This window comes from Dendrobates tinctorius, unplaced genomic scaffold (genome assembly GCF_039654945.1).
Source record: "Dendrobates tinctorius isolate UK_male_01 unplaced genomic scaffold, ASM3965494v1 ptg000011l, whole genome shotgun sequence".
NCBI classification, from domain to species: domain Eukaryota; kingdom Metazoa; phylum Chordata; class Amphibia; order Anura; family Dendrobatidae; genus Dendrobates; species Dendrobates tinctorius.
The window spans coordinates 60,482,298-60,506,948 of NW_027361679.1; the positions used below are offsets into that span (position 1 = coordinate 60,482,298).

The 24,651-nt window shown below is 44.8% G+C and overlaps 1 protein-coding gene across 12 annotated transcripts in view; it reads left to right on the top strand.

The window, feature by feature from the left end:
• The window catches only part of SEC31A (SEC31 homolog A, COPII coat complex component), a 130,132-nt gene that overhangs the window by 92,933 nt on the left and 12,548 nt on the right, over positions 1 to 24,651 (top strand). For 7 of the 12 annotated variants that reach the window (XM_073542743.1, XM_073542740.1, XM_073542750.1 and 4 more), the window contains 8 exons: positions 805 to 900; positions 1,163 to 1,295; positions 3,353 to 3,676; positions 15,879 to 15,917; positions 19,596 to 19,651; positions 19,731 to 19,952; positions 22,699 to 22,818; positions 22,945 to 23,016. In XM_073542743.1, coding sequence (XP_073398844.1) covers positions 805 to 900; positions 1,163 to 1,295; positions 3,353 to 3,676; positions 15,879 to 15,917; positions 19,596 to 19,651; positions 19,731 to 19,952; positions 22,699 to 22,818; positions 22,945 to 23,016 — 1,062 coding nt within the window. The remainder of the gene's footprint in view (positions 1 to 804; positions 901 to 1,162; positions 1,296 to 3,352; positions 3,677 to 15,878; positions 15,918 to 19,595; positions 19,652 to 19,730; positions 19,953 to 22,698; positions 22,819 to 22,944; positions 23,017 to 24,651) is intronic. The other 5 variants (XM_073542788.1, XM_073542826.1, XM_073542834.1 and 2 more) reach the window with 3 other exon arrangements.

Consider the following 24,651-nt stretch of genomic DNA (forward strand, 5'->3'; position numbering starts at 1 on the left):
CACCTCCAATTAAAAATGTAGTATCGTTCCTCTTATTTGCTATGTTGCTTACCTCATGTGCAGGGCATTGCAGTCGCATAGATATCCATGGTTACGACCACTAACTGTCACTATACGAGTGATCGTAACCATGGATACCTAAGTTACTGCAATGCCCTGCACATGGGGTAATCAACATAGCTAATCAGAAGAACTATCCTACATTTTTAATTGTAGGTATTTGCTAATATTATTATTATGACACCTATTACATATTGGGGTAGGATCTTGGATACCCCATTAAGCTTATATATGTCAGAGATGAAAGTTTTCCAAAGTTTTATCGATTCAAGGCAATCTTCTCTGAGATAAACACAAAGGATCACTGTAGAATATGAAGGTACAGTGCTGCGGGACTTTGAGCCGACTGAGAACACGCCTAGAACAGATATGGTTGTATATTAGCAATAAATAAAAAGATAACTTTTTTTATTCCCAAGTGATAGTAACGGTATTTGAGCCCAGTAAATGTTATTTTCCAAGCCTCATGTTTTTCCAGTAGAGTACAGAACGTCGTGGCTCTTTTATTGTGACTTTCCTCTTCTCCCTCCTGAACACTCATCTTTCAGGCTTTTCATTGTATTATGGTAGCCCTCTCTTCACAGATGGCTTATACTTTCTCTGACGTGAATATCACTCCTACCAACCAGACGGTGGCATTTGTCTCTGTAGGATCAATAGGAAAATGGCCACCCTTTATCCAAGGCAGAATTTAGCTGTAATCTTAGTTTTTTCCAGTGATTTTTATTTCTTTATTCACCTCAGGCTAGAATTGCCCCTACTGTCACTTCCTGGAGTAACAAAAACCCTACTGCCCTTCCCAGCTTTGCACCTGCTGCCTCCTCTTCCTTTGACACCCAGGTATAACATTGCAGTACATGGAAGGTTTGCCTCTTTTTTTTTCTTTTGCAGTGTCACTGGGCATGCTCTGATCTTGCGCAGCACATCACATACTTTGCGCTGATTTTGTAGCTTGCTGCCTATATCTATATTGCACTGCTGTTAATGCTATCGAGAGTCGACTTCTTATGAACATAGACACGTTTCACCTGAAATTGTGGCAAAAGCAGCTAAAATCTGTTCAAAGACGTATAAATTGTTTGTTTTTTCTTCCATTTTACAGAGAGAAAATGCCCCACCACCAGGCTTCAACATTCCTGGTAACTTGTATCCACCTGCTGCAGGAGCCCCAGCTCTGCCACCAGATGCTAATGCCAACCCGTATAACATAGGTGGTCGGCAATTGTACCCACCAAGTATGTATTTATGTGGTGTTATTATGGGCAAATATCTAGGCATTCTTCCTTTTTAGAACTGTAGCAAGTGTTCGTCATACACTCTCGTATAGAAATGTATTCATTTTTGACAATTGCACATAATGAACACCTTATATCTGATTTTGTGTATATTTCACTTAGCGTTGATTCCAATTTATTTGCACGTCCCATTCCATCAGCCATGACCATGATCTGTGGCCGCTGCACGAGAACGGTAATACCACGCTTTACCTGTCGGCATCTATTGCTCTTCTTTTGATTGGCCCTCCTGGAGTGACCTCATTGATACAGCGCGATGCACTTGTATCGTCACTCCAGGCCAGCTCGTCAAAAGAATAACCACAGATACCAGCAAGTAAGAGACATTACTCCCGCAGATGTGCAGCAGCCAGAGACCATTGCCATGGCCGATAGAACTGGTGCGAAATGATTTGCATGTCCAATTCCACCATATGCAAGTACGAGTATATCTTCCATCTTTTTTGTTTTTTCTTAATAATGTTGTTTCATTTATTTCAGTTACATCTAAAAAAAAAAAGACTCATGTATTTAAAATGACAAGTTAGGTAACGTTACTTAGCTGATCCTGCACTGGATCTGTTAAAGGGAATCTGTCACCAGTGTTTTGGCCTATCAACTAAAAATATCATCTAACAGAGTGTGTGCTATACATTCCCCAACTACTTATGAAACCCCCTGACTCCCCATGAATCCCCCATAGAAACCTTTTATATTGCTCCCATGCTGTATATAAATATCCTCGGTCCGGTCCGATGAGAGTTGGTTCTTGTCCCTGTCTCCACCACAAATTGGCGTGCTGTATGCATTCCATTCTGTGAATAGCGTTGTTTCGTAAAGGTCCCACGCGTGCAGATTCAAATTGCCTCCCAGGCGTGCTCAGTATGCTTTGCCCAACTGCCGGCAAAGCCGAAAAGCATTAGTGCGCATGCGCCCGTGAACTATGTCCCGAAACCCAACAGATTACTTCCGGGACATAATGCTTTTCGGCTTTGCCCGCAGTTGGGCAAAGCATACTGCGCACGCGCGGGAGGCAATTTGAAAGCGCACGTTTCTATTGTAGCATTGGGCTATAATAAAAGTGATCAATTAGGAGTGCTGCAATGTTACAAAATTACTCAAATTTATGTAAGATTGTCTTAAAGGGAATCTAACTGCTCCCCAGCCCCTCCTAAGCCGCTACCATAGCTTTATAAGCCTATACCTGGATTATAAGAAAGTACTTTATGTGCCATACACTTGTTTCTATGTTTAAAAAATCAAGTTATAAACCGGGCTCACAGTATGCAAATTATTCGGGACTAGTCTGGTAGGGTGTTGCCGCCTCCAGACTAGTTCCGCCTCCGATCTTGTAATCATGCTCAAAAGGGCATGATAACATCCAGTACACAGTACTGTCTTCCTGGCCGTGCACAATGGAGTTGGGTGTACGCTCCATCACTTCATCAGCGCACTGCTCATGCCCGGGAGGGACAGGGGTGATGATCCCACTATGCAGCAAGCTGCCATAAAGTCATTAACAATACCCATCTGAGCATGAACATTGTCGTGATGAAGCTGGGGAGTGTATGCCCAGCTTCATTGCTAATGGCCACAAAGGTAGGACATGCGTGAGCTTCTCAGCGCCCTGATAGTAAGGTCACCTGTATGGTGCAAGTTAATCCTGCGCTCCTAGGTGTGATTCCAAGATCCGACGCAGGACTAGTCTGGGATAATTTGCGTACCGCGAGCCAGACTTATAGCTTGATTTTTCAGACTCCCGATTAAATGTAAGGCACATAAAAGGACCTCCTTATAATCCAGCATTAGACGTACAGAAAGTTACTATGGCAATTGAAGACTGGCTGTGGAGTATACAGGTTCCTTTTAAAATGTGTACATGGGATTTTACAGTATTATACTAATTATTTTAATGGCATAAATGAATGTATTTTATATTTGCATGATACTGCTTTCTATTATACAGAAACTAATATTGTTACTAATTTTATATTTTTGTTCCTCTTCATTTGATATAGCCTATTCACCTTCTCAACAGTATTATGGCTCTGAGGGACCGGCTGTCTATCAACCCCAACCTTCGGCCTCCATTCCCTCTGCCTCTCCTTACAATAACCCTTCTTACACCTCGTCTGCTCCTCAACCGCCCTATCCTGTGCAACCTCAGCACCCTCCAGTGTCTACACCATCTTCTCCTCATTCTTTCCCTCCTCCTGGACCATCCTTCCAGCATGCCAGGCCAGGAGCGCCAGCTACCTCTGCTCCTTACGCAATGCCTCCTCCACCTGGATCTACAGGTACTCTGCCTGCCGCCAGTGAACTGCCTGCATCCCAGAGAACAGGTCTGAGCATGAATTGGGGTGGAGGGAGCGTGGGAACTGTAGCCCTCTGGGAAAGTAAAACATAAGTGCATGTGCCTACCACTTGCTTACAGGTTTCTGCTCTATTTTTCTTTATCGCCTTATTGGGGGACACAGATTACCATGGGTGTATGCTGCTGCTGCTGGGAGGCTGACACTATGCAAAACAAGAAAATTAGCTCCTCCCCGGCAGTATACACCCACCGACAGGCACCAAGCACCTCAGTTTGTGCTTAGTGTCTGTAGGAGGCGGACCGGGATCTCCCCAGATCCGCAGCTTTTAATCCAATTTTTCTTTCAGGATTAGCTTGAACTTTTTAATCTTTTCCTTCTTTTATCTTTTAGGTTTTTTCCAGTGGGAAACAGGGTATAGTTATCACCCTGATTTCCTATATCATGCGGCTGAGCGAGCAGTGTGGTGTCACCCACATCGCAACTCTCAGTACCGCAGGCAGGACTTTTCCCTATCACCTTCCGGTGATAAGGGTTGTGGACAGGTGGCTGGTCCTTGCCGAATCCCCCTCCTCACCCCTTTCTCGGGACAGGGCTGAGAGGAAGACGGCGATCGCAGGTGTTTCAAGCCGTCTTCTCCAGGATGCGGGTACACAGGACTCCTTCCCCTCCCAGCGGCCTGCCATTCCCTCGTGGGCCCCTGTGGTCATCCTCTTCTGGGACGTCAGGTAAGTGCCTGTACGTTCCCTCCGGCCCCGCATAAGCTTCAGTGCATGGGAGAAGAAAAAAGGACCTTGGTGAGGTCCACAGCATTTGAATCTCCCGCCCTTTCTGCCTGCCGCGCGCTCACACAGCCGCTTGCGGTTCTCCCCTTCCCCTGCTCTAGGCAGGGAGACTCTGGGGTTCCCCTCACTCACCGCAGCGTCGTAAGCAGCAGGACCGCGATCAGTTGGCCACTTCCTTAGCGCGGTATGTCGGGGTCGGCATGGGGCTGCGGCGCCGTCACTTTCGCTTTCACTTTCCCCTCAGCGCGGGGAATTCTTCTGCTCCCTTCCTAGCGCGCTCCTTTCAGCGCGCCTTTTCTAGCCCATCACAGGGCTTCTTTCTCTTTGAGATACCAGCCTCCCCCTTCTGCCATGCCCTCTCCGTCGCTATTAACCACTCACGGCGCAGCCGCTAAGCTCCGCCCCCATCTTCCAGCACAAGGATCTCCTGTTCCTAATCACTCCTTCCTGCGCTGCTTGGGGGACACTTTGGCGTTTCTTCTGCTGCTCGCACAGAATCTCGGTAGGCTCTGCTCTGAGGCAAGGATTAGCTCTCCTCGGCAGTTATTCCCTAACTCCTGCGGCCATTCAGTGCAGTTTACTTATGCCCAACCCTTCAGGGGATCTCTGCTTCAGGCCCACCGCTACCTATTACACCTGTGCGCGCTGTAAAAAGAAGTGGGCATCGGGTCGGTCGTCCCCATTCTGCCCCCCCTGCAGTCCTTCAAATATGTCAGCATCTCAGGAACGCACAGAGCCCCGGACTGAGGGCGCTCTTCCCTCCTCTCTCCCCCCGGAGTGGGCCGTTACAATGTCACAGTCTGTTTCTGATTTGACAAAAGTATCACAGTCGCTGGTCCAGGTCTTAGAACGATTACCTCAGCTATCCTCAGCCACCTCTGCCCCGACCGCCTCTCGGGGTGAGTCGTCCGCACCTGACCGCGACCTTCAGAGAGACAGACAGGGTAGGACTTCTAGGAAGCGGGCTCTGTCCACTTCGTCCTCGAGCTCGCAGGGCCCTTCCGCTCCCAGGCCTCCTTCTCCTTCTTCGGATGACAACCTTCAGTCAGGCGATGATTCTCAATCGGAAGCTAGTTCTGAGGGGAGCAGCGGGACATGGTCGATAGTCTTATTGCAGCTATCTTCCAAACACTAAAAATTAAACAGGATGAGGCTCCACCTCAGGAATGCTCGGTTCTCCTTAAACGAGCAAGACCTCCGTCTCGAACCTTTCCCAATCACAACGATTTCGATTCTACCTTATCCAAACACTGGGAGCGCCCTGAGCAACGTTTCTCAGGCCGCAAGTACTTGGACGTTCTGTACCCCTTTGACGCAGAACTGCTCTCAAAGTGGTCCAAGGCTCCCGAGGTGGATCCTCCGGTTTCCCGGATAGCCTCAAAAACGGTGCTCTCTCTACCAGATGGGGCATCGCTCAAAGATCCTTCTGACAGGCAGATTGAATCTCTAGCTAAATCTATCTTTGAGGCATCTGGCGCCTCTCTCTGCCCTATTTTCGCATCCGCCTGGGTGGCGAAAGTCATTTCCGCTTGGGCAAAAATTCTTCGCAGAGGCATCTTAGCGTCAGCTCCTCAAGACGAGTTGGCGGATCTTGCAGATCAGATTAACCATGCAGGTAAATACCTTTTGGCCGCCTCCTTGGACGCGGCCGGCTGCGTTGCAAGGGCTAACAGCAACATAGTAGCTGTACACCGAGTCCTCTGGCTAAAGTCATGGAATGCGGACACTACTTCAAAAAAGTCGCTTACCAATCTGCCATTCCATGGCTCTAGACTCTTTGGAGCAAAGCTGGATCAGATAATTTCCGATGCCACTGGAGGTAAAAGTACTTTGCTTCCCCAATCTCGACCAAAACGTTTTTTGAACAGAAAGGGTTTTCGACCATTCAGGCCCTTTCGTCCTTTCTCTGCCACGGAGAGAGCCACTCAACAGGATCGGCCGCCCGCCACCAGGGAGCGGGATCAGAGGAAACCTTCCTACAAACCCGCTCCTCACTGGAGATCTAGAGGACAATATTCCAGATCTGCAGGCGCCAATTCCGGCAGATTTTCGTCTAAGTGACGGGTCACCCCCACCTGGAATTTCTTCCAGGGTGGGAGGCAGACTTTCCTCTTTCGTGGATGCTTGGCTGTCCGTTGTCGACGACGCTTGGGTCAGAGAACTCGACGCATCCGGATACAAGATCGAATTTGCTTCACTCCCGAACAGACGGTTTTTCCGGTCTCGGCCTCCGCGACAGCGGGCCCAGATTCCGGGTTTTCTGCAGGCCATTTCCTCCCTTCTTTCCGCCGGAGTCATTGTTCCCGTTCCCTCAAACGAACGGTTTTCCGGGTTCTACTCCAATCTCTTTGTAGTCCCGAAGAAAGACGGCTCTCTTCGTCCTATTCTGGACCTCAAATTGCTCAATCGCCACGTGAAGATTCTTCATTTCAAAATGGAGTCTCTTCGGTCGGTGATTGCTTCCATGGAACCCGGGGAATTCCTCTGCTCGGTGGACATTCGGGACGCCTATCTGCACATTCCACTTTGCGCGCAGCATCAGAAATATCTTCGATTTGCGTTTCAGGGAGACCACTTTCAGTTCACAGCTCTTCCTTTCGGCCTAGCTTCAGCACCCCATGTTTTCACGAAGGTGATGGCGACCATCATGGCCATCCTTCGCTCCAGAGTGATCTTCATCATCCCTTATCTGGACGATCTTTTGATCAAGGGTTCGTCTGGCCAGGACTGTCTCCAGAGCCTTCAGATAACTCTGGACACTCTCAGCTGCCTAGGTTGGCTAGTCAACAAGGAGAAGTCCATTCTGATCCCCACCCAGCGTCTGACCTTTCTGGGCATGGAATTCGATTCGAAGCTAGCCCGTGTTTTTCTTCCAAGGGAAAAATTTACAACTCTTTCCAAGGGCATCAGGACTCTCAAGAGGCCTGCTCCCATTCCCATTCGGTTCTGCATGAAGGTCCTGGGGAAGATGGTGGCTTCCATGGAAGCAGTACCCTTTGCGCAGTTTCATCTTCGCCCCCTCCAGCTGTCTCTGCTTTCAGCCTGGGACAAGACCACGATGTCCTTGGACCGCCCTATTCGGCTTCCTCTCAGAGTGAGGCAGTCTCTCACTTGGTGGCTACGGCCAGCGTCAGTTCTCCAAGGGAGGTCCTTCCTTCCGCCTCAGTGGCAAGTCATCACCACCAATGCGAGCCTTCTAGGATGGGGGGCCGTGTTCCATCAGAAAGTGGCCCAAGGACGCTGGAAGCCACAGGAGTCTCTCCTCCCAATCAATCTCCTGGAGATCAGAGCAATCTTCCTGGCCCTTCTTCATTGGCAGCCCCTCCTGTCCGGCAAGCCGGTCCGTATTCAGTCGGACAACGCCACGGCCGTGGCGTACATAAACCATCAGGGGGGCACGCGCAGCAAGCAAGTAATGTCAGAAGTGGCCAAGATATTCCACTGGGCAGAACGTTATGTTCCGACAATCTCCGCCGTCCATATTCCAGGGGTGGAAAATTGGGCAGCCGACTTTCTGAGTCGCCAGGGCCTAGCGTCCGGCGAATGGTCCCTGCACCCCGCAGTCTTCTCTCAGATATGCGACCGTTGGGGCACCCCGGATGTCGATCTCATGGCATCTCGGATGAACCACAAGGTGCCGCAGTTCGTAGCCAGGTCCAGGGACCCTCTAGCCGTCGCATGCGACGCACTGGTGACTCCGTGGTCCCAGTTTCAACTTCCTTATCTGTTCCCGCCTCTGGCCTTGATCCCTCAAGGGGTCAAAAAGATAAAATCGGAAGGCGTGCCAGTGATTCTAGTCGCTCCAGATTGGCCAACACGGCCTTGGTACGCGGAACTGGTCAACATGCTCGCGGACGTCCCCTGGAGGCTTCCAGACCGTCCAGACCTTCTCTCGCAAGGCCCCCTTTACCACGAGAATTCTCAGTCTCTTGAGTTTGACGGCATGGCCGTTGAGACCGCAATTCTGAAGGAATCAGGTCTGTCCAGTCAGGTTATTCAAACTATGATCAGAGCCAGGAAACCAGCCTCTTCCCGCATTTACTATAGGTATTGGAAGGCTTTTTTCCGTTGGTGCGATGATAAAAGAGTCTTCCCAATGTCCTTTTCTATCCCATCTATCCTTGGGTTTCTTCAGTCTGGGTTAGACGCGGGTCTGTCCCTCAGTATGCTCAAGGGCCAGGTTTCCGCTCTCTCTATCCTCTTCCAAAGAGAGCTAGCTTCTCTACCACAGGTCAAAACTTTTCTGCAAGGGGTTTCCCACGTGGCTCCTCCTCATCATTCGCCAATAGACCCGTGGGATCTCAACCTCGTTCTTGGCGCTCTCCAGAAGGCGCCGTTCGAGCCTCTCCAGGACATCCCTTTGTCCCTTCTCTCTTGGAAGGTCACCTTTTTGATCGCCATTTCATCCATCAGAAGAGTTTCTGAATTGGCGGCCTTGTCTTGTCGTTCCCCTTACCTGATTCTCCATCAGGACAAAGCCGTTCTCAGGCCCGTTCCTTCTTTTCTTCCAAAGGTGGTTTCCGCTTTCCATATCAATGAGGATATCGTCCTTCCTTCTTTTTGTCCGGCTCCATCTCATCCTCTTGAGAAGTCTCTCCACAAACTGGACGTAGTTAGAGCCCTGCGTGTCTATCTCGCCGGGACTTCTTCCTTTCGTCGGTCCGATTCCTTGCTGACCATCTCTGAAGGTCGCCAGAAGGGCCTTCCGGCTTCCAAATCCACAATCGCTCGCTGGATTCGTTCTACCATTCTGGAGGCGTATCGTCTTCAGGAAAAGCGACCCCCTCCGGGAGTAAGAGCTCATTCCACCCGGGCTGTGGCGGCTTTGTGGGCTGCTCGTCACCAGGCCTCGGCCATGCAAATTTGCAAGGCCGCAACCTGGTCATCTTTGCACACTTTCACGAGGTTCTACAGGGTTCATACCCAGGCCTCGTCTGATGCTGTTGTTGGTAGGAAGGTTCTGCAGGCGGCGGTGGCTCACCGGCCGACCTAAGCCTTTCCGTTACTTTCGTTCCTTATTGCTGTTCCCACCCTTGGGACTGCTTTGGAACGTCCCATGGTAATCTGTGTCCCCCAATAAGGCGATAAAGAAAGATGGATTTTTGGTTCTTACCGTAAAATCTCTTTCTTGGAGCCTTCATTGGGGGACACAGCACCCTCCCTGTTTAAGTTGTACCGTGTTGGGTCTTAGAGTCCCTTGTTGGGTTGGTACATATGTTTAGAGTTTTCTCGTTGCTTCTCCTACTGCTTTTTCACCAACTGAGGTGCTTGGTGCCTGTCGATGGGTGTATACTGCCGGGGAGGAGCTAATTTTCTTGTTTTGCATAGTGTCAGCCTGCTAGCAGCAGCAGCATACACCCATGGTAATCTGTGTCCCCCAATGAAGGCTCCAAGAAAGAGATTTTACGGTAAGAACCAAAAATCCATCTTTTGTTTATTTGTGTATCGTTACAGTAATGTGTTTTCCTATCTAGCATACTGTATATAGTGTCCATCTTGTTACTTTTTCCTTTCTTTTACATTTTTTCTCTCTCCAGTCTCGTGTCTCTCTTTGCAGCAGGTGCCTATTGAGCTTTGTAGATACTCCATGTTGAATATATTTTTTTATAGATTGATATGAGAGGTCTAGTTGTTACTTCTTTGTATTCCCATCTCCGAGATTCTATCCCAATGTGTAGGTGTAATAATAATATTATTAGCTAATACCTCCAGTTAGAAATGTAGTATAGTTTTTCTGATTCGCTATGTCTCTTTCCAATGTTGTTAAAAAAAAAAAAAATTGTGCCATTTTCCAATATCCGTAGCGTTTCCACTTTTTGTGGTCTCGGGTTGGGTGAGGGCTTATTTTTTGCGTGCAGAGTTGACATTTATAATGATACCATTTTGGTGATCACCCGTTATTGCGGCAGCCAAAAAAAACGTAATTCTGGCGCTTTGAATTTTTTTTCTCGTTATGTTTTCTCAGTTTTTTTTTTAAATAGCTGCTTGTGGATCGTGTTCCACCCGTGGCTGTTTCAGGCACATGTCAGCTGTTCAAAACAGCTGACGTGTGCCAGGACAGATGTGGGCTCACTGCCGGAGCCCACATCAAAGGGAAGGAGTCCAAACATTGGCGTACAATTACGCCTGCTGTAGGAAAGGGATTCAGTGATAATTAGTTAGCTAGATGCTTGTGGTCTTAACCATGGATACCTAAGGTTCTGCAGTGTCTGCACATTAGGAAAGAGACATCGCGCATCAGAAAAACTGTACTACATTTTTGATTGGAGGTATTTGCTAATATTATGATTACACCTTATACGTATTGGTATAGGATCTTGGAAGTGGGAATACCCTTTTAAGGTCGATCATGCATGAGACGATGGTGGTTAAAGGAATGCTACCTATTGTTCTAATCAGGTTTGTGTTAAATGGGTTTTTTTTTTAAATATTTTTAGCAAAGTGATTTTTTTGTTGTTTTTTTTAAGCTTAACGTTGCTATAAAGAGAATACACACCCCTTTTAAAATTCCACATTTGTATCATACCAAAAAGAATAATTTCTTCACTCAGTCCAACTACAATCTGTACAAATTCATTGAGAAACTAAATGAATTCACTTTGAGGGGGAATAAAATGACAAAACTAAAATATTGTGGCTACATAAGTGTGTACAGCCTCTTATAATTAGCGATGTGGTTGTTTTCAGAATTAGCCAATCACATTTTACCCGTGTTACATAGTAAACCGTACACAACTGAAGCTATTTAAACTTATTTAAAGTGAATTAACCTCATAATAAGTTTAGCCATTCTAGAAGGTTTTCCTGGTATTTTCTTAGTTGCTTTTAAACAGCAAAATCCATGGTCTGTAAACATCTTACAACACAGCAAAGGGATCTCACTTTTGAAAGTTATCAGTCAGAAGAAGAGTGATAAAAATTTTGCATTAAATTAGGCAGAACAGTAACATTACCTTGAACTGGACGTCCCTCAAAATTTGATGAAAAGGCAAAAAAGAAAATTGGTTTGGAGGCTGCCAATAGAATAGGTCTTAATCAACAATAAAGGAGCTGCAAGAATTTCTAGCAAGTACTGGTTGAATACTGCATGTGAAAACAGACTTCTGTATTCTTCATGTCTGGCGTGTGTTGTAGGGTAGTAAGTCAGATGCCTTTTCTTACAAAAAAAAAACCATCCAAGCCTGGCTATATTTTGCCAAAGCCTACATGAAGTCTGCCAAAAGCATGTGGGAAAACGTGTTACCGTCTAATGAAACCAGGGTTGAACTTTTTAACCATAATAAAAGGATATTTGGCGCAAAGCCAACCCTATGCATTACCAAATGAACATCATACCCACAGTGAAGAATCGTGGAGCCAGGTTTATGCTTTGGGGCTGTTTTTCGGCATTTTTGCCTTGCGCTTTTGACTTATTTGAGTGAAGTTGATGGTGAAAAATGCTGGCAAAAACGCACAGAGAATTGACATGCTGCAGATTATTTTCTGCACGAAATCTGCAAGTCACAAATAAGCAATGTGTGCATGACTCTTCAGGTTTCTCATTCACTTTGCTGACATCAGGATTGCTTCAGGTTTTGCTAGCAAATCTGGATGACAAAAACGCAACAAATCTGCAGCGTGTGCACAAGCCCTTAGGCCTCTGCTAAAAAGCTGAACATGAAGAGGAGTTTCACCCTTTCAGCATGACAACACCCTAAGCTTAGCTCAAAATAAAGCGTGGCTTCACCAGTAGAAGGTCACAGTTTTGTAATGACCCACTCAGAGCCCTGACCTGAATCCAATTGAAAATCTGTGGGTGAGCTGAAGAGGACGCCGAAGTTGTGTGATTAAGATCATGATATGGAAAAAAAAAAGTTTCCAATTTTTTATTTTTTTTACAAAGTAAATGTAGCACAAAAACCTTAAACAATAGGTCATTTTCCGATGATCACTTTCCTTTAGGTAGTGTTTGGCTTGTGGCTGTTTTCCTTGATTCTTCACAATATGTCTGCTTGGAAGAGTTATTGTGTTACTCTCTCTGCTCCATCATGACTTTTGTTTCATTCCGGCTCAAAGTTTCCATAGTTTACTAGATGCATATTTCCTTTTTTATCACAGAGGTTTTTTTTTTCTAATGTTGTAGCTTCTAGAGAATAAACTATAGTAATTGAACCACTGAACCGATAGCGATACTGAATGTAGATCGGTGAATTCATACCGCTTTGCTGGATGCAAGCGCTTTGCATTGGTTCAAACTTTCATAGTAATATACCAGAAATAAGGAGTGGTACAAATTATTTATAGAAAAAACCTGAACTGCACTTTTTTTTTTTTAATATGTATAAATATATTTAACCCCTTCACAACATCCGCCGTACATGTACGGCACATGTCGGAAGTGGGCTCTTACAGCGAGTCCGCCACATACCCGGCAGATGATGGCTGTGTATTACAGCCAGGACCTGCCACTATTTTGTCCTCTCATCGGCGCGCTTGTGACGTGATCGTGGGTCGCCGATGGGTTGTCATGAAGTGAGGCGGTCAGCTGATGACCCCTGTGCTAGTCATTTCGGAGCTCCTTTACAACCCTGCCTGTGGCCGATGCTGTCATATCGCTGCATATAGCACAAGCGATTGGAAGGTAACAATAACAGTAAAAAGAAAATGTTTTAAAAATATGAAAAATCAAAAAGGTTCAAATCGCCCCCATTGAGAATAAAGATTTAAAAAAAAAATACACATATGTGGTATTGCCGCGTTCAGAAAAGTCAGATCTATCAAAACATAAATCCTATTAATCCGATCAGTGACTACCTTAAACGCAAAATATTAAAGAACGGCAAAATTACATTTTTCTGGTCTCCTCATTTCCACAAAAAAGGCTGTAACAAGCGATCAAAAAGTCCCATCTATCCCTAAATGGCACGAATAAAAACATTGTCTTGCTCTGCCAAACACAAGCATCACATAGCTCGAGCAGGGTCTCGAAAATTATGACACAACCCCAAAAATTAGTTTTTTCAAACTTCTGATTTTTTTCACCATTAAAGTAAGAAAAAACCTGTACATGTTGGGTATCACTGCAATCGTATGGATAAGGAGAATCGTACTGCAAGGTCATTTTTATCACAAAATGTTTTTTGGGAATTGTTTTTCAGTGGAAATGCAAAAACAGAAATTGGCCGTTGTGTGAAGAAGTTAAAAATTTGTAGATATTATGACTAAGACCATTAATAATAAGTTGGTAGGCCACGCTTGGGGTTGCAACACAAAATAAATATATACTTTGTAGGGCAGTAACCCGAATAAGGGGCAAGAGGAAAATTCCAATGTTCTTTCCCTAAAACTACCCTGCCTTACCATGGAGTTTGCCAACCTAGAAAAAGCAAGTGGTGCCCCTGCTCACCGGAGGCTGGCCCTATAGTGCCCTGATAGATCCTGCCACCAAAGACCATACAATATACAGTCATGGCCAAAAGTATTGACACCCCTGCAATTCTGTCAGATAATACTCAGTTTCTTCCTGAAAATGATTGCAAACACAAATTCTTTGGTATTATTATCTTCATTTATTTTGTCTTAAATGAAAAAACACAAAAAGAATTGTCCTAAAGCCAAATTGGATATAATTCCACACCAAACATAAAAAAGAGGGTGGACAAAAGTATTGGCACTGTGCGAAAAATCATGTGATGCTTCTCTAATTTGTGTAATTAACAGCACCTGTAACTTACCTGTGGCACCTAACAGGTGTTGGCAATAACTAAATCACACTTGCAGCCAGTTGACATGGATTAAAGTTGACTCAACCTCTGTCCTGTGTCCTTGTGTGTACCACATTGAGCATGGAGAAAAGAAAGAAGACCAAAGAACTGTCTGAGGACTTGAGAAACCAAATTGTGAGGAAGCATGAGCAATCTCAAGGCTACAAGTCCATCTCCAAAGACCTGAATGTTCCTGTGTCTACCGTGCGCAGTGTCATCAAGACGTTTAAAGCCCATGGCACTGTGGCTAACCTCCCTAGATGTGGCCAGAAAAGAAAAATTGACAAGAGATTTCAACGAAAGATTGTGCGGATGTTGGATAAAGAACCTCCACTAACATCCAAACAAGTTCAAGCTGCCCAGCAGTCCGAGGGTACAACGGTGTCAACCCGTACTATCCGTCGGCGTCTGAATGAAAAGGGACTGTATGGTAGGAGACCCAGGAAGACTCCACTTCTTACTCCAAGACATAAAAAAGCCAGGCTGGAGTTTGGCAAAACTTACCTGAAAAAGCCTAAAACATTTTGGAAGAATGTTCTTTGGTCAGATGAGACAAAAGTAGAGCTTTTTGGGCAAAAGCATCAACATAGAGTTTACAGGAGAAAAAAGAGGCATTCAAAGAAAAGTACACGGTCCCTACAGTCAAACATGGCGGAGGTTCCCTGATGTTTTGGGGTTGCTTTGCTGCCTCTGGCACTGGACTGCTTGACCGTGTGCATGGCATTATGAAGTCAGAAGACTACCAACAAATTTTGCAGCATAATTTAGGGCCCAGTGTGAGAAAGCTGGGTCTCCCTCAGAGGTCATGGGTCTTCCAGCAGGACAATAACCCAAAACACACTTCAAAAAGCACTAGAAAATGGTTTGAGAGAAAGCACTGGAGACTTCTAAGGTGGCCAGCAATGAGTCCAGACCTGAATCCCATAGAACACCTGTGGAGAGATCTAAAAATGGCAGTTTGGAGAAGGCACCCTTCAAATATCAGGGACCTGGAGTAGTTTGCCAAAGAAGAATGGTCTAAAATTCCAGCAGAGCATTGTAAGAAACTCATTGATGGTTACCGGAAGCGGTTGGTCGCAGTTATTTTGGCTAAAGGTTGTGCAACCAAGTATTAGGCTGAGGGTGCCAATACTTTTGTCCGGCCAATTTTTGGAGTTTTGTGTGAAATGATCAATGTTTTGCTTTTTGCTTCATTCTCTTTTGTGTTTTTTCATTTAAGACAAATTAAATGAAGATAATAATACCAAAGAATTTGTGTTTGCAATCATTTTCAGGAAGAAACTGAATATTATCTGACAGAATTGCAGGGGTGTCAATAATTTTGGCCATGACTGTATCTCAATCCTATGGTAATATAAATATGACATGTAAGGTTTAGTGATGGCCAGACATAGAAATATTTAGGATTATATGTCCTAAGTGGAGAGGAACAAGCCCCCAATGTAAATATACAGTAGACATGTAATGTAGAGGAGAAACCTGTAGGATTTACAAGTTATTGGCATATAAGGAGTAAAATGGTGACAGTTGTGATATCCCCTGGTAAATGAGTAAGCGGGATATGTGATTTTTTTCCAATCTGTTATAGATGTACTAGCCGATGTAGATGTAGCATGCATCATGTAGTCTTAATAAAAATGTTTGGCTTTACTGTTTAGAAATGGCATTGTTACATAATAAGTGATCTTTGCATCTTATCTGCAGAATTTTCCACTGTTCAAGATATGACAACTTACCCGCAAGGTGAACAGCGCTCTGCAGAACGAGCGCCAAAATATAAATGAAATAGATTATGGGCATCTGTTACAATTTACGTCTATTTTATTAAAGGGGTTGCCCCCTTTCATGAAGTCTATGTCCCTGACGCAGTTAGGCATAAAAAAGCAAGCAAAACCAAACCATGCTATATTTGCTATCGCCAGATCGATACCGAAGTCTCCACCAAAGGCCGCTGTGTCTGGCCATTGGCTGTGGCTACGACATCATGTCAAGAGCGTGGCAGTATATCAGCTCAGTGGCTCTACCATTGGCTATGACGCTGTCGGCGCCGCAGCCAATTCCCGACATCGAGCGCAGCGCAAAGGCCAGTATATTGCAGCTTGTTATACTGCACCAAGGGGATGAACATTTCCTAACAGGGGACAACTCCTTTAAAGGGAATCTGACCCCAGGATTTTGCTCCTTAATCTGAGATCATCATAATGTAGGGACATAGACCTTGGGATGTGTCACTTACTGGGCTCTTTTAGTGTTGCTTTCATAAAATTATTGTTTGATTAGCAGGAGACTGACTAGTAAAGCTACCGACAGGTAGTCAAACCACGCCCACAGCACAGATTGGAAGCTTTCTGCCTATGCACAGTGTACACAGAAAGCTGCCAATCACTGATGTGGGCGGGGTTCTCCAGAGCTCAGGAATCAGAGAACTGATAGATTGGCAGCAGCTAAAATACTTTTTAATCAAAACAGCAGCAAGCAGCCCATTAAAATACGTGACACATCACAGGAATCAGGGCCCCTACATTATGCTGTTCTTAGTTGGGGTAGCAAAAACCTGATGACAGATTCCCTGTTCATTGTAATTTACCCTTTCACTAATGAAACATCCAAAACTGTTAACAATGTATGAATAATTAATCAAATGGAAAAAAAATGATTAACCTTTTAATGTTTTCTCTAATTTAAATTCTTTAAAAATTATGTGTCAACCATTTTTAGTGCTCCACTGCATCCAAAAAAAAAAGTCAAGCAACCTATTAGCGGTTTTCCAAAATTAGAAGAAATTGGGCCATGGGATCTGTTATTCACCTGATAAATCCCCTCTGACCCAGCACCACCTTTACCAACGGTCTTCTTATACTGCACTGCAGCGGTGATGACCCCAGTATCCATGTGATCGATGCTGGTGATTAGCTGCAGCGCTCACTTGGATTGCTACAGCAAATAGCGGCAGGGCTGAAAAGCACAAGATTGATTAAATTAGTAATAAGGTTTAATTTCGTCCCATTTCCCATCCTTGACACCGTTTTTTTTTTCCTCATCCTGAAAACCCATGTTTAAAAGGTGTATGCTGCCCAATCCCAAACCGCCTTTCTTGTTAAAAATAATAGCTATGTTAGTGACATGCGCACCTATCACTGTTTGAAGTTGAGTTATGTGCAGCTTGTGTCTACTGATGGGTTCCCTGAATGTGATGTGAGTAATAAGTGTTTACAGCCCCTGTATCTTCATGATTACCGACTACTACCCAACCCTACTTGTAGTCTGATCTTACACTTATGTGCTACTTCCATCGATCTGACCCTCACCTCTTGTCTGTGGGTTATTAGAAAAAGGGGTCCAATGAAAGGTGAAAGCACATAAGTATAGAGGCTGTGTACGATTCTTAAGATATTTGTCACTGAGACGGTTCTCGAATGATTTTTATTTTAGTTACATTGGAGCAATACAAAAAGTGGTTGCAAACGCTCACATAGCTTTTAAAGGGAGACTGTCGACCCAATAACGCAAATTAAACTACCTATACAGTTATATAGGGAATTTAGCTGGTTCTAAAAAAAAATACCTGCAGTGTAGATTTTGGTGTTTTCGTAGTTAACAAAAAGCCTTTTATTTCATGTGCAAATGTGGGTGCTTTGGTGGCCCCTTGGAGTGGCCAAGGGCTCTGCTCTGTTACTCTCCATCAATTTGGGTCTGAGCACTTCCCCTTATCCTGATTAACATCACTAACTTGACCAGGGTGAACACTGCCTGGCCTCAATCTATGGCACACGAGCACTGAAGGAGCCCAGCGGCGCTCAGGGTAAATGTGGGCGCGCACATATGTCTGTTGGCGCTCTCTCCAGCCAACTGCGGCTTACTGCACTTCCTGATGTTACAGTGCATAAGCGGAGGCTGTAGACAAGAGCCATGGATGAGAGCGGGTGCGCCTGCACTGACACTGTATGAGCGCTGCTAGACTCCTTCTGTTTCAGTATGCCTCAGATAGAGGTCAGGCACGCTCAGTCCAGCCAAGCGAGCGGTGTCATTCAAGTTATTTGTTTAGAATGCAAATTAACAGGACATAATGGTGCACCGAGTAGTAGTTTGCCACATGAAGGGTGCACTGAAGTCCCCATATTTGCCTATGTAATAAATCATTTTCTCTCAGGCACTAAAACTGAAATTTTTACTGCAGGTATGATTTTTATACTGGCTAAATTGCCTATTGTATTAGTGATTTATTTTGGGTTTTTGGGGGTGGCAGGGTCCCTTTATATGTTAATTATCCGCTATACGAAAGCAGATAACTTTTCAATGTGCACGATTAATCAGAAAAGAAAAGCATAGACAAAACCAAATCTCCCTCTTTTGTGTGTGTACAAATAATCACCTTCTTCAGACCAAAAATTCAAAAATGAGGTCCGCCTTCACTCATCTCCTCATCTCTTCTGTCACATTATCGAGACAACTTCATTAGAGGGGCTCCGTGACCTGAGCTCACCACTAATGGCTCTATTATAACTTATCTGTGCTTAAATGGGATATCTGGGACTTTAAGAAATAAACAACCGGCAGCTACCTGTCTGTTATACCCGGATGCGGTCATCGACTGCTCCTGCTAGAGGTTCAGCTACCCCTGTCAACATAGCCTCCGTTTCCCTTCCTGTTGACAGGGTGGGATTACACCATAGTCAGTCAGTATGACACCAGTAGCTGTGCTCTGTTGGGAGCAGCTGAATCTCTGGCAGGAGCAGTCAATGATCGGTGCCACGTACAACAGACAAGCAGTTGCCTCTGTTAGCAACCACATGCCTTTTTTTTTTTTTTTTTTTTTTTTTTTTTAAGTCTTGGATTTTCTCTTTAAGACGAAAACACAGTAGAACAAAGGGATATACATGTACAGTAAATTTATTTATTTTTGTGCATATGTGTATATTTGTGTGTGTGTGTATATATATATATATATACATACACGCACACATATATATATTTACATTTACCCTACACATACATAATTTTGTCACATTGTGTCTATGTCTTAAGCCCAAGACAAGCAATAAAATGAAATACTTAAGACAAGCAATGCTAGTTTTCCTTCTAACGTGAAGCTTTGGCCATTTGTGGCATTCTTGAAAACAGACTAACAGTAATCTCCTAAGACGGCTCTATGAGGCTATGTTCACATGCAGTGTTTTTACAGCGTTCTTTTTTCTGCAGTCAAAACCTATTGTCCCGTAAAAACGCTGCATTCGAAACACTGTGTCGTTTGTGCACTTTTGCTGCCTTTTTTGTGCCACTTACATGTGCGTTTTGTCCACAGTACATGATAAATAAGGTTCGTTTTATTCACCACAAACACTGGAAAATGCAGCGTGTGAACATAGCCTTAGGCAGCACCTTTTCACTATTCTAACCTGACCAAACTGTTCTTTTTCTCAGGACCTCAGAATGGATGGAATGACCCCCCTGCGCTCAGTAGAACTTCAAAGAAAAAGGTTTGTGATAGAAAACTATTTTTCAGTTTGAGAGATCGATATCAACGTTGCTAAAGCATTTTCTTATGTTTTTTTGTAGGTTCTTGAAAATCGCATTCCTCCTCCACCAATTACAGCTCCTATAATGAACCCTGTTGCAGACCCACGCTCACAACCGCAGCAAGCTCCATTGCCTGCAACTCCTGCAGCATCCGTACCATATCAGCCATCACACATGCCAATTCCACTACCAGTACACCTTGATTCCTCAAAGCCCAGTACAGAAGGTGCTCCGGGTGCACCAATCGGCAACACCATGCAGGTTAGCTTCAAATTTCACTTTGCTTGGGCTTTATTCACACACCAGTATTTTTGATCAGTATTTTATGCCAAAACCAGGAGTGTCTCCAAAACGCAGAACAGGAGTCAATGTTGCAATTATAGTTTTTCTCTGTAAGATCCACTCCTGGTTTTCAGAAAGTTGTGGGAAGCAGGATATCCCTGAGGAAGGTGCCAGGAAGGGCGCCGAAATGCGTAGGAGGAAATAAAGGAGTACACTGCTACAACATCTTGTATCCCAGGTGATTTGTGAATCTCGGCAGCGCGGATTGCAACACACCCTGCTTCCCACAACTTTCTGAAGGTTTTTCCACGTGCGAGTGGTTGGTGGAGGTCCTGCAGCAACTGATTCTGTGATATGCTCTCAAGCCAGTTGTGGGTTACACAACTGGAATAGGTGAGTGGAACTGTATTATACCGCTCATACTTCAAGTGTCACTAGTGATAGGGCACTATTGCGCCTCTTGTTCCCCCCACCATATTTTGTATTGATACACCACTCCTGGTTTTGGCAGACAAACACTAATGCAAAATACTGACCTAATACTGAAGTCTGAATAAGCCCTTACGGCCATTTGAGAAAAAGACCCAGAATTATGTGTCCTCCTACAATTAATATTTTACGAAAAGAATTGCCAGAAAATAATCTCATGTCATTAGTGTGTACATAGCCACTCCACCTTAATGATAAGAAAAAAAAAAAAATATATATATAGTACAGACCAAAAGTTTGGACACACCTCATGACTATGAAAATTGTAGATTCACTCTGAAGGCATCAAAACTATGAATTAACACATGTGGAGTTGAGATCTGATGACTGTGCTGGCCACTCCATTACAGATAGAGTACAAGCTGCCTGCTTCTTCCCTAAATAGTTCTTGCACAATTTGGAGGTGTGCCTTGGGTCATTGTCCTGTTGTAGGATGAAATTGGCTCTAATCAAGTGCTGTCCACAGGGTATGGCATGGCATTGCAAAATGGAGTGATAGCCTTCCTTATTCAAAATCCCTTTTGCCTTGTACAAATCTCCCACTTTATCAGCACCAAAGCAACCCCAGACCATCACATTACCTCCACCATGCTTGACAGCTGGCATCAGGCACTCTTCCAGCATCTTTTCAGTTCTGCGTATCACAAATGTTCTTCGGTGTGATCCAAACACCTCAATCTTGGATTCGCCTGTCCATAACACTTTTTTCCAATCTTCCTCTGTCCAATGTCTGTGTTCTTTTGCCCATATTAATCTTTTCCTTTTAGTAGCCAGTTTCAGATATGGCTTTTCCTTTGCCACTCTGCCCTGAAGGCCAGTATCCCGGAGTCGCCTCTTCACTGTAGACGTTGATGCTGGCGTTTTGCGTGTACTATTTAATGAAGCTGCCGGTTGATGACCTGTGAAGCGTCGATTTCTCAAACTACAGACTCTAATGTACTTGTCTTGTTGCTCAGTTGTGCAGCGGAGCCTCTCACTTCTCTTTCTACTCTAGTTAGAGCCTGTTTGTGCTCTCCTCTGAAGGGAGTAGTACACACCGTTGTAGGAAATCTTCAGTTTCTTGACAATTTCTCGCATGGAATAGCCTTCATTTCTAAGAACAAGAATAGACTGTCGAGTTTCACTTGAAAGTTCTTTTTTTCTGGCCATTTTGAGAGTTTAATGGAACCAACAAATGTAATGCTCCAGATTCTCAACTAGCTCAAAGGAAGGTCAGGTTTATAGCTTCTCTAATCAGCCAAATTGTTTTCAGCTGCGCTAACATACTTGCACAAGGGTATTCTAACCATCCATTAGCCTTCTTACACAGTTAGCAAACACAAAGTACCATAAGAACACTGGAGTGATGGTTGTTGGAAATGGGCCTCTATACACCTATGAAGATATTGCATTACAAACCAGACGTTTGCAACTAGAATAGTCCTTTATCACATTAACAATGTATAGAGTGTATTTCTCAATCATTTCATGTTAGCTTCATTGGAAAAAACTTTGCTTTTCTTTAAAAATAAGGAAATTTCTAAGTGACCCTAAACTTATTAACGGTAGTGTATATAACGTATTTTCCAGCGTATAAGATGACTTTTTAACCCCTGAAAATCTTCTTAAAAGTCAGGGGTCGTCTTATACGCCGGGTATCGTCTTATAGGGCGGTGCAGAACAGTGGTCCCGGGAAGGTGTAAATGAAGTATCCCTATTACCTCCATGCAGCAGCGGTGTTCTGTGCGGCGCTGGGGGCAGCGTATGCTCAGATTCAGATCTCGGCAGGATCATGTTTCAAGATCTCGTCCCCAAGATCTCGGGACGAGATCTGAAACTGAGCATGCGCCGCCCCCCCAGCGGCATTTTCCCGGAGGCCCCGCATCGCAGCAATGGAGCTATGGGGGCCTCTGGGCTTTGAGGAAATGCCGGCAGAGCCCCCCACGCTGCACAAAGAGCCGCCGGCGGAGCCCCACACGCTGCACAGAGAGCCGCACACAGCACCACTGCCGCAAGGAGGTAATAGGGATACGGTACTTCATTTACACCTTCCCGGTGAGGCGCCCCCTCACTTCGTCATCGGGACCACTCCTCCGCACCGCCCTATAAGACGACACCCGGCGTATAAGAAGACCCCCCGACTTTTAAGAAGATTTTGGATTTTAACTGGAAAAGTTGGGGGTCGTCTTATACGCCCAGTCATCTTATACGCCGGAAAATACGGTATATGTAATTTTTTTTCTTTTACATTTTACAGGCTATACACAATTTGCCTGCTGAGAAGATTACCAAGAACCCGATCCCCGAGGAGCACCAAATCCTTAAAACGACTTTTGAGGGCCTAATCCAAAGATGTTTATCGTCGGCTATCGACCCTGTGAGTTTTGTTGCCGTAATGTCATGTTTCACATAAATTCTGTTAAAGCTAGCTTAGTATATATTAAGTCCTGTGATATTGACATACGTTTAAATTAATTTAATTGGAAACTCTTTTTTTTCCCAGCAAACCAAAAGAAAATTGGATGATGCAAATAAGAGGCTAGAGTCTTTGTATGACAAGCTGAGAGAGCAAACGGTAAGTTAGCTGCGATCTCTGAGTTTTACAGTGCTGTCATTGGCCACACAATAGACCTCAAAGAGTTCTGTTGTACTTCCATAGAGTAATAGAAAGATTTTATGTTTGAATTATATACATTCCAACAGTGAAAATTGTTTTATTCTTCTTTGAATGCCCCACTATGAAAATATGGTAGGTGGCCATGTGTGCCTCCATAAAAGTTGTATTAGATTGAAGACTATGTAGATTAGGTGCAATTAGATGAGTCGCATACTACTTAGAACATACTGATAACGTGCATTAAAACCCATCTTAGATGCACAATTAAGAGACTTGTGCAGAAGCGCAGAGTATTGTGCGACTCCTTTCTTCTGTGTGTCGCCATGCCATGCTTTATTATTTGTAATATATTGCTCTCTAAGGGAATCTGTCAGCAGGTTTTTGCTTCGGAATCTGAGAGTAGCGTAATGTAGGTAAAGAGCTTGATTATAGCAATGTATCACTGGGCTGCTTGGAGCAGATAATGTACAGCTTTATAGATCAGTGTTAGTAGCTTGAAGTGAATACGTTGGGGAATTGGGAGCCAATGAAGGTATTTGCAGAGGGGAGAAGTGGAGGACTAGCAAGGAGAGAGGTGGATTAGTCGGGCGGCAGAAATAAGGACAGACTGGAGAGGGGCGAGAGTGTTAGCAGGAAGGCCACAAAGGAGGATATTACAGTAGTCGAGGTGGGAGATGGTGAGAACATACACTAGTATTTTAGTAGATTGAGGGTTGAGGAAGGGATGGACTCTGGAAATATATTTGCACTGAAGGCAGCAGGAGGTGGCGAGGGCTTAAGGCCCCATCACACTAAGCAATATCACTAGCAATATCGCTATAACGTCACTGGTTTTGTGACGCAGCAGCGATATCGCTAGCGATATCGCTATGTGTGATACTTACCGACGACCGGCTCCCCTGCTGATTATCGCTGATCGCGCGAGAACGGCCTCGTTTCTTGTCGGCCGCTTCCTGCTGGGCTTCCTGCTGTGGAGACGAGCGACGCGTGGACGCGGGCGGGAGGACGCCTTCTTCGCCTCGTCTGACAGGTAAGTAGCGACCGCCGACCTCTGCTATGTCGCTGGTGAGATCTGCCTGTTTGGCAGCTCACTAGCGACCACTTAGCAATGCACCAGCGATCCTGACCGGGTCATATCCTTGTCGGGATCGCTGGTGCATCGCTAAGTGTGGCAGTACCTTTAGATGTTTGGTTTGCAGGACAAAGCAGAGTCAAGGGTTACTCCGAGGCAGTGGACTTCAGGTACAGGGGGAAGCGTGATGTCATTTATTGTGATAGATAGATCAGGTAAGGAAGATAAACAAGATGAAGGAACGATGATGAGCTCAGTTTTGTCTACGTTGAGCTTTAGGAAGCGAGAAGATATGGCTGATAGACACTCAGATATTCTGGGCCAGAGAGGTAGATCTGCGTGTCATAATCATATATAGATGGCACTTGGAGCCATGGGACTTTGAGTTGCCCCAGGCAAAAGTTGTAAATGGAGAAGAATAGGAGTCCTAAGACAGAGGCATGAGGGACTCAGACAAAGAGAAGATAGAATGAAGAGGTAGTGTAGGTGTGGGAGATGCTAAATGTGCCGTTAGATAGGTA